The sequence below is a fragment of the Pongo abelii genome, chromosome 4, assembly GCF_028885655.2.
Source record: "Pongo abelii isolate AG06213 chromosome 4, NHGRI_mPonAbe1-v2.0_pri, whole genome shotgun sequence".
Classification (NCBI taxonomy): Eukaryota; Metazoa; Chordata; class Mammalia; order Primates; family Hominidae; genus Pongo; species Pongo abelii.
In genome coordinates this window covers 135,190,736-135,203,897 of record NC_071989.2, presented here as the reverse complement: position 1 = coordinate 135,203,897, position 13,162 = coordinate 135,190,736, and the positions used below count along the sequence as shown (strand labels likewise).

The window sequence follows — 13,162 nt, the reverse complement described above, 5'->3', positions numbered from 1 at the left end:
CACTCATCTAACAGAGAAGAACCTAGGCACCTGATAGGCACATTGCCGAGGTCACACAGCTGGTCGAGGGCTGGCATTGTATCCACCACTAGTCCGAAAATAAATCCAAACTCAGAAAGAACTTCATTTCCCCATTTATATCCTGAATTTACCCGGTATGAGGAGGAACAAAGGAAGCCACCATGCAAGCCCTGCCCATGTGTCCACACATAGGGTGCTCTTTGGCTGGTGCCCAATCTCTCAACACTCACTGTGTGCCAGAGCCATTTTCCCAGGGTTCTTGCCCTGCCACAGTGCTTCCAGCTCTTTGAAGCTCTTTCAAATGACATATTTGTTTCTTGTATTGATTATCCACTTCTGCTGACCTGAATTCTTTTCTCTTACTTTTCCTCTCCCACCCCCAGGTGTCATTTAGGTACCACTGTCGATTGTACAACGAGTGGCGTCGGACCAATCAGAGGGTGATTCTCCTCATTCCAAAGTCTGTCAATGTACCTTCTAACCAGCAGTCCTTGCTGGGCCTCCATTCGGTCAAGAGGAACTCAAAGGAGACAGTTGTTTGATGTTTGTATGGTTGGTTGGTTGATTCACTGTTTGGGGTTTGGAAGTGTCTGCACTGGGGTCATGCACTGAGCCACCCCCAAGCCCTTCCTTAAGCCTGTGGGTCTAAGAACATCCAGAGCGCGTTAGCACATCACCCCAAGCAACAACCTCCGCCAGAAGAAAGCAAATGCTGTTTTACTTCAAATCGTGGATGCTGCAATCATATGATATTTGCTAAGCTGCCAAACATGTTTATTTAGCAGATACTGTATGGAATTTTCTGAACACCTCTTTAACGTATGAGGAAGGTTGTCCTGCTACGGATGCAATTCAATTCTTCCTTTTTTATTACTATTTCAAACACACATATATATATTAAACTTAGATGGTAATCAAAATCAAAAAGCCAACGTAAAAACTGGTTTCTTGGTTTGGTTGGGTCTTATTTGAGTTGGTTTGTTTCTCAGTTTCTCGTATGGATTCTTTGGGGTACTTTGGTAGCCTGAGTGGTCTTTTTCATCTCTTTCACATCCATTACTCAAGGAGACAGCATAACAGATGCAGAACAAGTCATATTTGAAGAATGTTTTGTACTAAACTTCATTTAATTATTCAGTTTTTAAAGGGAAAAAGGGCGTGGCAACTCTCCACACAGTGAGCTGTTTATTTAAATATCATTAAGGAGAAAAAAAATATGGTGAGAAGCTCGCTCCTTTCAACTTGTTTGGTACTGACAGCTGATAGAAGCTATTTTCTAATAATAAACATACAGTGTGTGAAAGACAAAACCCACTGATTGCAATACTCTTTTTTTAATCATAAAACCTGTGAAGTTTCCCAAAGCAGGTTTTAAAAGGAAAAAAAGGAAAAGCAAAAAGGTTGGTGTTCTCACTTCCATCTCATTTAGTGCATGTCTTAATTCAGCATTCGTAATGAATTGGAGGATCATTAGACATTTCTAGGAACCCTAGACCTGTTTTGCATATCAATTAGCATTCCCATTGCTCTATTGAATTTCTAGCTTGACAGGTAGATGTGGCAAAAAAAAAAAAAAAAAAAAAAAAAGCCTGTCCTAGCAGCCCTGCACTTATTCTAAGACCCCTTTGTCTGATTCTTTAAAAAGGAGCCCCACACAGTGCCTTCCCCCAACCATGAGCCAATTCTGTCACAGTCCGAAATAGACTTTTTCTAAGGGTTTCGTGTCCCTCTTTTATCCGTCGCAGTGTAAAGGGTCTGATCCGCAGCCTGCATTGTGCGCGCACTGAGGCAGGAGCGGATGTCTTCTGAGGAGAGCGCTGGCTGGGATTGACTCTCAGGATCCCGGCTGTCCGCCCGCCCACACGCAGCGAGGAGGGGTGGAGCCCTGCTTCGAGAATGCTTAAAATATGGAATTCTAGAACATGACCCACATTCTGAGTATCACTCCAGCATCTGCCTTGTGCTTCCCAAGTGGGAAAACGAGAAGTGCAAAGGAACAGGCAGCGAGGAGGGTAGCGATTTTTGTCTGCAAATTGATGGAGCTGATGCAGGTGTCCCCTTTGTAGGCGAGCCCTCCATTCACTGGCTGCCCCCAGCGCTGCCTGGGGAGGGAAACAGCTGTACTGCTCTCCGCTGCAAAACTCAGATGTGCTTTATGGCATGTGACAATAGATTTCCTCCCCACCACGCTTCACTTGGACACTTCAATTCCAGTAATATATGTCTCAGCCCTTCCGTTTACTCCACCCTGCTCACCCCCCTGGGCTGTCATTAGCTGCACCACCATCAACCGTTTCTTAATTGACCTTTTTAAAATGCTGGACACCACCGGCTGCACGCAGCTGCCACACATTAAATTTCCAGAGCAAAGAGTCCAACTTGGTAGCTGGTGAATTGCAGCCCTGTAATATACTTAATAAATGACGTCCACCCAGCCTTAGTCCCTGAGCTGTCAGGTGAACCCTTGACACCTCTCAACTGAATGGCACAACATTCATGAGAGGACCATACCCCTTCTCCCTGTTTCTTCCATGAATTAAGGAAGCAGCGGATTTCCAGGATGATTTCTTGTCAAAGTTGGCCGCAGAGAATTCCTGCCATCTTGATTCATGAGATGAGATATGACATCATCAAAGGCAGCCAGGTCCCAGGCCGTTCAATGGGGATCCTGCATTAGGAAGGGTTTGCACATTAATACTGTGCCTGTACCACACCTCTTTCCTTCGTGTTTGCATCCCTGCCCTGTGAAGTAAAACAAAGTCCAAGATGCAAGGAGTAGATGGCGTGTGGGGTGGTGGCAGGACACCCCTGGCAGCCAGGCAGAGCATCAGTGCCTCCCTTCCCAGGTCACCAGCTTGGGACCTCCTTGTGAGAGGCTCTGATCTCCATTGGCATCAGGGCCCATAGAGGATTCTGAACTCTTGGAGGATATTTCATCCCCTCCAAGCGTTGCTCCATGGAAAGGGCTACACCTCCTGCAGGAAGGGGTGCATTTTGTTAACGGGTATTAATGGGTACAGAGGCACCATGCAGCCTACCAGCACCCTTGCTAGCCTAGTCCTCTTCCTGTGCTTCTTTTTGAAAGCTCAAGAATGAAGAGGAAGAGATGAGGAGTGGGGGTCCTTTACCTAAAGGACCCTGGTGGTTCATTGCTTCTCTTTCACGGACTTTTTAAAAAAAACTCCCTCTCTTCCACACTGCTTGCTGTGATTCTGTCCTAATCATTTTTCTTGAGAATATCATGTAGAGATAAATGTGTGTCACAGTGAAGCCAGAAGGTGAATTAACAAGACAAATCCAGCATGCTCTTGCCTGCCCTGCATGTGTGCTCATTTGGGGAAGGACGGAGGACACAGGGCATCGACACAAATTCTACAGCTCCTCAGAGAACACAGCAGAGACTCAGATGAGCTGTAAAATCCATTAAGGAAAAATAAATGGCATGATTTGGAAGTTACTTTGATTTGTCTTTCATTGTCCTAGTCTCCCCTGCCCATAGTGCCTGGGCCCTGCCGTGGATTGTCACTTTCAGTGGGGCTGTAGCCATAGGCATTTCATTTTCAGTGAAAATAATTCATCTGGGGCATGGAGGAGCCAAAGGAGAAAATGGAGGTGAAATCGCAGCCCAAATGACCCCACACTTGGGCAAGCAGCCAGCTTCCGGTTCCACTTCCTCCTAGGTCCTTATTGTTCCCATCAGGACACTGACCCTGGCTGGGCTCTGGGTCTGCGCCTGCACCGTGCATCTTTCTCCCATATTGGAATCCGCTCAGCCTTGCCTGACACTCCACACAGCTTATGGAGCTGTCCACACTAGGAAATGACCCATGGCCCAAAGAACCTGAGTAGGAAAGACAGCTAGGAAATGAAATCAGGAAATGCTTCCTTTCCACTTCAATCCAGAGTGTTCCTAGAAGCTGCCTGAAGATCTGCCACACAACTTGTAGTCCCTAGTGCTAGATGAGAAATGTAGAGTTGTGATTCTGATGCCTGAAGTAGAATGGGAGTTGAGCCAGTGCATGGGGACAAGGTTCAGGCTTATTTTAGGACAAGAAGTTAGGGACCATGATGGACCTGGCTTGACATCATTCTTCCCAGCCAAGCATATGAGGACCTGCTTTCTGGCAGACGGACCACATGAAGCCTGGTGCTGCTGAGGCTGGAGTCATGAGAAGTTGGCACTATGGCTTGTGATATCTGGGCAACTGCTAACTGTCTCAAAATGTGTCAGTTCTGCAGAAATACGTGGGCTATGATCCACCAATTTTCTTTTCTTTTTTTTTTTTTTTTGAGATGAAGTCTCGCTCTGTCGCCCAGGCTGGAGTGCAATGGCACTATCTCAGCTCACTGCAACCTCCGGCTCCTGGGTTCAAGTGATTCTCCTGCCCCAGCCTCCCAAGTACCTGGGATTACAGATGCGCACCACCATGCCCAGCTAATTTTTGTATTTTTTAGTAGAGATGGGGGTTTCACCATGTTGGTCAGGCTGATCTCGAATTCTTGACCTCGTGATCCACCTGCCTTGGCCTCCCAAAGTGCTGGGATTACAGGCGTGAGCCACCACACCCGGCCTCTTTTCTTATTGATGCCTTCAGATGATATGCTCCTTTTTTTTGGCTTCACAAAAGTCTCAGTGTCTAGGAATTGGCTCTAGGACATTTTGCCTTCCCCTTGCTATTTAAGTCATTCTGGGGTGATCCTGTCTCCTCTTCCCAACATGATAGAGTAAAAGAGAACCAGCTAGGGAGTAAGGCTACGTGAAAGCTTTTTGTGCGGCTTTTTTTGAGACAGGGTCTCGCTCTGTCACCCAGGGTGAAGTGCAGTGGCACAATCTCGGCTCACTGCAACCTCCACCTCCCAGGTTCAAGAGAATCTCCCACCTCCACCTCCCAAGTAGCTGGGATTACAAGTGCCCACCAACACACCTGGCTAATTTTTGTATTTTTAGGAGAGACAGGGTATCACCATGTTGGCCAAGCTGGTCTCAAACTCCTGACCTCAAGCAATCCATCTGCCTCAGCTTCCCAAAGTGCTGGGATTACAGGCATGAGCCACCATGCACAGCCAAGACTACGTGAGTTTGAATCCTGGCTCCATAATGTCCCAGCTGCAGATTGCGGACAAGTGACCCCATCTATCTAAGCCTCAGTTTTTGCTTCCGTAAAATGGAGATAGTATCTACCTCATATAGTCCTTGTAAGATTCACAAGGCTTAGCTCCCACTTCACAGATGAACAGCGGTGCCATTCCCTTTCTATCCTTTCACTCACTGTTGCTACCATCTAGGTGATTTTGCCCTAGCCAGGGTTTCAAAGAACAATTTTAATAATCAATTTGAAAGACCATAAACAAATTGTTTTAACTCTTATTCAAAAGGAAGAGGGATTAATTTTAAATAATCAACAGATACTTATTGTGCACTGTGCTTGGGAATAAAAAGAACTATTAAGATAACTTTCTAGAGGTTGAAATTACTGATTTGATTGAGATCTTTGAATTATGGGTAGATTTTTGTTTTCCCTGTATTTCCTGATACCGAGACCTAGGGTTAATTGAGAATTCATTACAGATAAAAATTTGCTAGTTCTGGGTCTAGTGCTACAGAGGAAAACGAATATAGCCCATCAGTTGTCTGTGTTCCCAGAAATGAGACATTTGTGAGTCACTGAGCTCATACATCCAGTGCTTTCTTGAGGCTCTAAATTCTGTGCACAAAGACAACAGAAGGAGAGTTGGCTCAGGGAGCCCTGCTTCGTTATGAGACACTCTCTTTTTTGGAATACACTTTTCATCTATCAATCAGGGCCATAGTTTTCCCATCAAGGAAATGAATATATGAGTCTTTATCAGAGGTTTTAGCTTATCTCTGAACATCACGTGCAAAGAATTAAGTTAATCTTACATTTTTGGTCATGACTCTATTTCTGTGACCATTAGGTCCTTTTTTTATTCCACAAATACGTATATAGTGCCAGACCCTTCCCATGAGCCATGCACTATCCAGCACTTTGATTTTTTTTTTTTTTTTAAGACAAAATCCTACTCTGTCGTCCAGAGCTGGAGTGCAGTGGGGGTATCTCGGCTCGCTGCAACCTCCACCTCCGGGGTTCAGTCCGTGGCATCTGTTTCTAGGGCCCCTTGAAACAGCTGTGGGGGCCCAAGTCTCCTTCCTTAGCATCCTGAGTAGCTGTGATTACAGGCGCTCAACCACCATATACAGCTAATTTTTTTTTTTTTTTTTAGTAGAGGCGGGGTTTCACCATGTTGGTCAGGCTGGTCTCGAACTTCTGACCTCGTGATCCACCCGCCCTGACCTCCCAAAGTGCTGGGATTACAGGCGTGAGCCAACGAGCCCGGCCCTATCCAACACTTTAAAACTTACCTCCTGGCCAGGCGCGGTGGCTCACGCCTGCAATCCCAGCACTTTGGAAGCCTGAGGCAGGCAGATGGCTTGAGCCCAGGAGTTCGAGACCAGCCTGGGCAATACGGTGAGACCCCCCCGGCTCTCCACAAAATACAAAATATTAGCCAGGTGTGTCGGTATGCACCTGTGGACCCAGCTACTCAACAGGCTGATGTGGGAGGATCACTTCAGCCCCGGAGGTCGAGGCTGCAGTAAGCCGAGATGGCGCCACTGCACTTCCTGTCTGGTCGACAGAGCGAGACCCTGTGTCAAAAGAGAAAAAAATAAAATTATTTAATCCTCATAACCTTATCTAGTGCCACGTAACAGAACTTAGTGGTCCAAAACAACTACTTTATTGTATCTCATTAATCCACGGGTTGATCTGGCCACAGCTGGGCAGTGCCTCTGCCAGGTGTCTTACACCGTCCGATGGCACAGTGCTGGTCCACGTGGCCTGCCTCTCCACGTGGCAGCTGTTTGTAGGACCCCTTGAAATGGCAGTGGCAGGGGCCCAAGGCTCCTGCTTAAACACGGGGCTAGGCAGTCCCAGGGCAGCACTAACTCTGTATCCTATTGGTCAAAGCAGTCACAGGCCCGCCTCTTGTGGGAGGAGCTACACGCAGACAGGGCGGGACAGAATTTTTTGGAGCCCGTCTTCGCCTATCAGTTACCAGCCCATTTTAGGGATGGGAACACTTAACTAAACAAGTTGTTAATTGCCCAGGGTAACAGAGCTAGTAAGAGGCACAGCTGGGATTCAGAACCATGCAATCAGAGCATGGACTCAGCCACTAGTTTTAAATATTTTCCCTTTCACTTCTAATCTCCACTCCTATCTCCTTCCTTCCTCCATTAGGCACCCACTCTCTATAATATGTTTGATATTATAAATTGAATATGTATGCTTCTTTGCAAAACATATTGTTTTGTAAGTATATCTTAATTTACATCAACGATATTACAACTGTCCTTTTTCACTGAACACTGTTTCTAAGATGCCTCCATGTTGCTGCGTGTGCTACCTCATTGCTAATGGCTGCTTGGGATTCTATTTTACTTTTCCATTCCCTTAATGTTACCTCCAGCTCCCCGACCCAGCCAACAGTGCTGTGATGGACATCCTCGTACTCATCCACCTATGAGCCTGGTCAGAGAGTTTCAGTGCATCAGTGTCCATCAGTGGGAGTGCTGGGTTATTGGACGCAGACATATTTAACTTCACTATTTTGGTCCTGTTCTCCAGGAGTATTTCACTTTAGACACCCCTCCCTGTAGTAATAGTTGAGTTTTCCCATTTCTCCATATTCTTTCCAACACAAGCTATTATTTATTTGTTCATTGTCGCCAATCTGATAGTATAAATCTGTGTTTTGTTGTTATATTGCTTATTTGTTCAAATTTACATTTCTGGTTTTTTTCCTGTTGGGTTCCCTATCTTTTCCTTTTTAGTCTCCTTAGTCAGTTTGATGTCAGACAAAGTCGTCTCTCATTTGTTCACCCCTCTCTTAATTTTGTTTATGGTATTCTTCATTGAACAGAAATCCTTAATTTTGACATAGTCAATTGTGAGTTTTGCTATGTAGTTTGTACTATGGGTAGTCTTATTTAAATTTAAGAAGTTCTTTCTCATTCCTGAAGCACAAAGTTATTCTCTAATTAGCTTTAGTCTTATCTTTCACCCTTAGGCCTCTAATTTGTCTGGAGTTCACCTTTGTATATGGTATAAGATAGGGATCCATTGTTATCTCCTAAAGCAGGCAGTTTTTTCATCATCATCCACTAAACAATCTACCCTTTGCTCATTCATTTATAGTGTCACCTGTATCATATATCTAGTTCCATATAAACATGGGTCTGTTTTTGAGCACTGAATTTATGGTTTCAGTCTTTTTGTCTGTTCCCATATTATCTCACCATTTATCTTACTGTGGCTTTTTTTTTTTTCCTAAGACAGAGTCTCGCTCTGTCTTGCCCAGGCTGGAGTGCAGTGGTGTGATCTTGGCTCACTGCAGCCTCCGCCTCCCGCATTCAAGCAATTCTCCTGCCTCAGCCTCCCAAGTAGCTGGGACTACAAGCATTCGCCACCACACCCAGCTAATTTTTGTATTTTTAGTAGAGGAGGGGTTTCCCTATGTTGGCCAGACTGGTCTCGAACTCCCAACCTCAGGTGATCCACCTGCCTTGGCCTCCCAAAGTGCTGGGATTACAGGCATGAGCCACCGTACCTGGCCTTTACAGTGGCTTTACAGCATGCCTCAGTACCTAGCAGAATGACCAACTCCTCCCCAACCCCTTAACAACTTCACTCTTCTTCTTTTCAGAATTGACTTAGTTATTAGTGATCAAGCTTTTTATTCTTGTGTATAAATTTTAGAATTGTTAAGTAGTTGAAAAGGTCTTAATGGAATTTTTACTGGCATTGTAGTGAATTTATAATTCATTTCACTAAAATTGACATCTTTACAATTTTTGGTAATCCCATATAATGATCATAGCATATCACCACATATTCAGCTGCTTTCTGTGTCCTGTAATAGCGTTTTAATCTTTTCCAATAAAATTCTTGTGTGTTCTTTGTTAACTTGATTCCCAAATTTTATAGTTGGTACTGCTATTATAAATGATATTGTCCGGGCACCGTGGCTCACACCTGTAATCCCAGCATTTTGTGAGGCTGAGGCGGGCGGACCACGAGGTTAGGAGTTCCAGACCAGCATGGCCAATATGATGAAAACTCGTCTCTAAAAATACAAAAATTAGCCGGGTGTTTTGGCATGTACCTGTAGTCCCAGCTACTCGGGAGGCTGAGACAGAAGAATTACTTGAACCGGGAGGTGGAGTTGCAGTGAGCCGAGATCGCACCACTGCACTCCAGCCTGGCAACAGAGCGAGACTCTGTCTCTAAATAAATAAATAAATAATATCTATCTTCCATTACATTTTCTAGTTGGTTAGTGCCAGTGTAGATGTACACTAGTTATGCTGTATCTTTGTCGAACTCTGTAGGAGTCTCATAGTTTGTTGATCATGACAGTTTGTTTACACCCGGCTAGGTCTGCTCTCTCCTGTGTTAACGTAGTGGCCAGGCGCTCCACAACTCTCCAACTGCTGTCTAGTTAGCAGTTGTATTTGCTGGTTTTCCAGTCTTCAAGGGTGTGTTCTGTTTCTCTGCCAGTATGATTTTTTTTTTTACATTTTTCCTATATTCTATTTCATTTCTATTCTAATACTCTGTGTTTTAAAAATTCTTTTCAAGAACATTCAATAATAATTATGTATAATCGATAGCTGCTAATAAAACTGTATAATTATAATTAATTATGTATAATTCACAAAACATTGAGAAAATTGTGTGACTCTCTACTTTTCATTTGCCAATGTAGTATGATACATTAATGTTGCACCATCCTTTCATTCCTGGATAAATCTTACTTAATAAAATTTTCTACATCTATCTATATTCATATATGGAAAACCAAGAGTTCACAGTGACACCACCAACTGCAATTCAATACCACAGAGGTGAATTTTATTTCCATTTCCATATTTCTATCCCCCTTTGCTAACAGTGAGAAAACTTGACTTTCATTGTCTTTGATTTACTTGCCTATTTAATCAATTCCTCTGCATGGAAGCCATCTCCCGGCTTCATAGCCATCCCCTCCCCAGCACAGAAGGCCTCCTCACCGCTCTCGAGCTCTGACACCCAGACCGGGCTACCCCCAACCCACTATGAGGACACCCTCCTTATCCCAGTACAACTCTGGTGCACCCAATGGGTGTTCCTCACCTTCATTCAGCCTGCAGTTATCCTCTTCTTCATTTGATGTTTCATTTCCATCCTCTCTTTTACTTTTTGTCTAGGAGGAGTGGATTAATGGTGTATTCACTAATCTTTTTGAAGAGTAAATTTAGAACTTTCTTAATCTTCTCTCTCACCCTCTTTTGTCCTCTATCTCATTGATTTTTAGCTTTATCTTTATTTTTTCCTCCTTTCTTCTTTTAATTCACTCTTGTTTCAGTCTTTTTTTTTTTAACCTTTGGATGAGTGATTTAAAGCTATAAATTTTCTTCTAAGTACTACTTTATCTCACACAATTTTTTAAAGTTTTCATTGTTTAAATTTTAGTTCTATGTATGTTTTTTAAGTTTCTCTTGCTTCCTTCTTTAACCCAAGAATGCTTTAGTAGTGAGTTTTTTTAGCTTCCAGCAAATGAACAGAAGGGAGGATGTTATTCTTTTGTGCTTTAATTATTTTAATTATTACATTATGATCAAAGAACTATGATCTCTATGATGTAGATTCTTTGAAAGTATGGCATTTTTGTGGCTTAATACAGGATTGATTGTTGCAAATATATATGTATATATGCTACATATATATGCATATATACTATATATGCTACATATATGTGTCTATAAATAAACTACAGTTTATTGGGTAGTTTACATCTTCACTTTTTTCATGCTTTATCAAACTCTGAGAGAAGCATATAGCATTTTCTGATTACAACTGCTGATTTATTTACTTCTCCCTTCAGTCCTGTTAGTAGCTACTTTATGTATTTGAAGCTATATTGATATGTTTATTATTATATCTTCCTGACAGATTTTTCTTCTTACCAAAATATAATATCCCAATATTCTGCTTGTCCACTTTTATGTTTTAAAATTCTCTTTTGTCTGATATTAACACTAAATATTTCTATAACCATTCTAACTCAGGAATAGAAGACCAAACATCGTATGTTCTCACTGATATGTGAGAGCTAAGCTATGAAGACTCAAAGGTGTAAGAATGATACAACGGACTTTGGGGATTTGGGGGGAAGGGTGGGGGGCGAGGAATAAAAGACTACAAATATGGGGCAGTGGACACTGCTCGGGTGATGGGTGCACCAAAATCGCACAAATCACCACTAAAGAACTTACTCATGTAACTAAATACCACCTGTACCCTAAGAACCTATGGAAAAATAAAAAATAAAAAAAGATAAAAGAATACTAGGAAAAAAAATTTTTTTTTTTTTGAGACGGAGTCTCGTTCTGTCACCCAGGCTGGAGTACAGTGGTGCGATCTCGGCTCACTGCAAGCTCCGCCTCCCAGGTTCACGCCATTCTCCTGCCTCAGCCTCCGAGTAGCTGGGACTACAGGCGCCCACCACCACGCCCCACTAATTTTTTGTATTTTTAGTAGAGATGGGGTTTCACCGTGTTAGCCAGGATGATCTCAATCTCCTGACCTCATGATCCACCTGCCTCGGCCTCCGGAAGTGCTGGGATTACAGGCATAAGCCACCATGCCTGGCCATGGAAAAAAATTAATGAACATTTCTATAATCTCTTACATCTATAGACAACATACTGCTAAATATTATTTTAAAAATTTAATTGGCAAATATTTGTCTTGGGATTGATGAGTTTAATCCACTTACTTTTATTTTACTATCATGCTGGTGTTAATTCTGCCACCTTTGTTCTTTCTTTTTTTCTTTCTTTTTTATGAGATGGAGTCTCACTCTGTTTCCCAGGCTGGAGTACAATGTTACAATCAGCTTACTGCAACCTCCACCTCCCAGGTTCCAGCGATTCTCCTGCCTCAGCCTCCCGAGTAGCTGGGATTACAGGCAGCCGCCACCACACACTGCTAATTTTTGTATTTTTAGTAGAGATAGGGTTTCACCATGGTAGTCAGGCTGGTCTCAAACTCCTGACTTCAAGTGATCCTCCTGCCTTGGCCTACCAAAGTGCTGGGATTACAAGCATGAGCCACCGCGCCCAGCCCACTACCACCTTTTTTCACGTCTCATTATATTTTTCCCTGTGATCTCATATTCTCCTGGGGATCTTGACTACCTTGGCTAGTGGTGAGTATTCAGGGTGAGAAGAGCTGAATCCCTGGTGGGTCAGCAGAGAGGGCGGGGCACACACCAAGAGTGGGAGATCCTCTGGTGTTGCCATTTGGACTTGGCCACTCCCCATTTGCCACAGGTTAGCATGTCACCCTGCCCTCAGGGAACCGCCACATACCTCCATCGTGGCAGAAGTTCCATCTCCCTGAATTGTAGTCAGCTTGCCTTTGAAGAGTAGAAGGCTGGGGAAGAGGAAATTCTGTGCGGTTGGCAGACCTGCCTGCACATATTTTGTATGCACCTGGCCCAGTGTGCGTAGAATGCAGCCCTAATCTTACCTTGCTGCCCGGGAGCCACCTATTGCTATTCGTTGTTTTCTGGGGTGTGATGCTTCCATGGAGAAGCATTTCACAGGAGGGAGACAAGGACGCTACCCTCCACCCATACCTGTCCGCTAGGTGTAGTGTCCTGTTCTCCACCCTCACCTTCTGTAGCCCCTGTGTTCCCTGTTTTGTTTTGTTTGGTTTTTTCTCAGACTCACCAACCATTATCTCACTTATTCGGCGCTTGCAGGGGTGACTGGGGAAGGGGGCCAAAAGTCAGGGCAAGTTTGCCATACTATCTGCCATCAGCACTTCTCCAAAAGTCCTTCTTGGGATCCTGCAGTTGCCATGGGGACAGGCCATGGGAAAGAGACCAATAACCTCGGCTCTGGTGCCTTGGCCCCATTCAGCCAGTTTCTCTCTGCTTTATAGAGTGGGGATCTGGGCTAGATTTCACTGGAAAGAAAAGGATTGCGCTCTTAAAAATGATAATGTTGAAATTTGTTAAGTCCTTTTTTATTCTAAAATTCTAGGTAGCCTCATCTGGTTCCCTGGTTCAT

At 43.8% G+C, this 13,162-nt stretch overlaps 1 protein-coding gene across 3 annotated transcripts in view; it reads left to right on the top strand.

The window, feature by feature from the left end:
- The window catches only part of MARCHF3 (membrane associated ring-CH-type finger 3), a 154,503-nt gene extending 153,172 nt beyond the window's left edge, over nt 1-1,331 (top strand). For all 3 annotated transcript variants that reach the window (XM_063724239.1, XM_002815834.5, XM_054555886.2), the window contains exon 5: nt 405-1,331. In XM_063724239.1, coding sequence (XP_063580309.1) covers nt 405-563 — 159 coding nt within the window. In that variant the 3' untranslated portion in view covers nt 564-1,331. The remainder of the gene's footprint in view (nt 1-404) is intronic.
- The last annotated feature ends 11,831 nt before the right edge of the window (nt 1,332-13,162 follow it).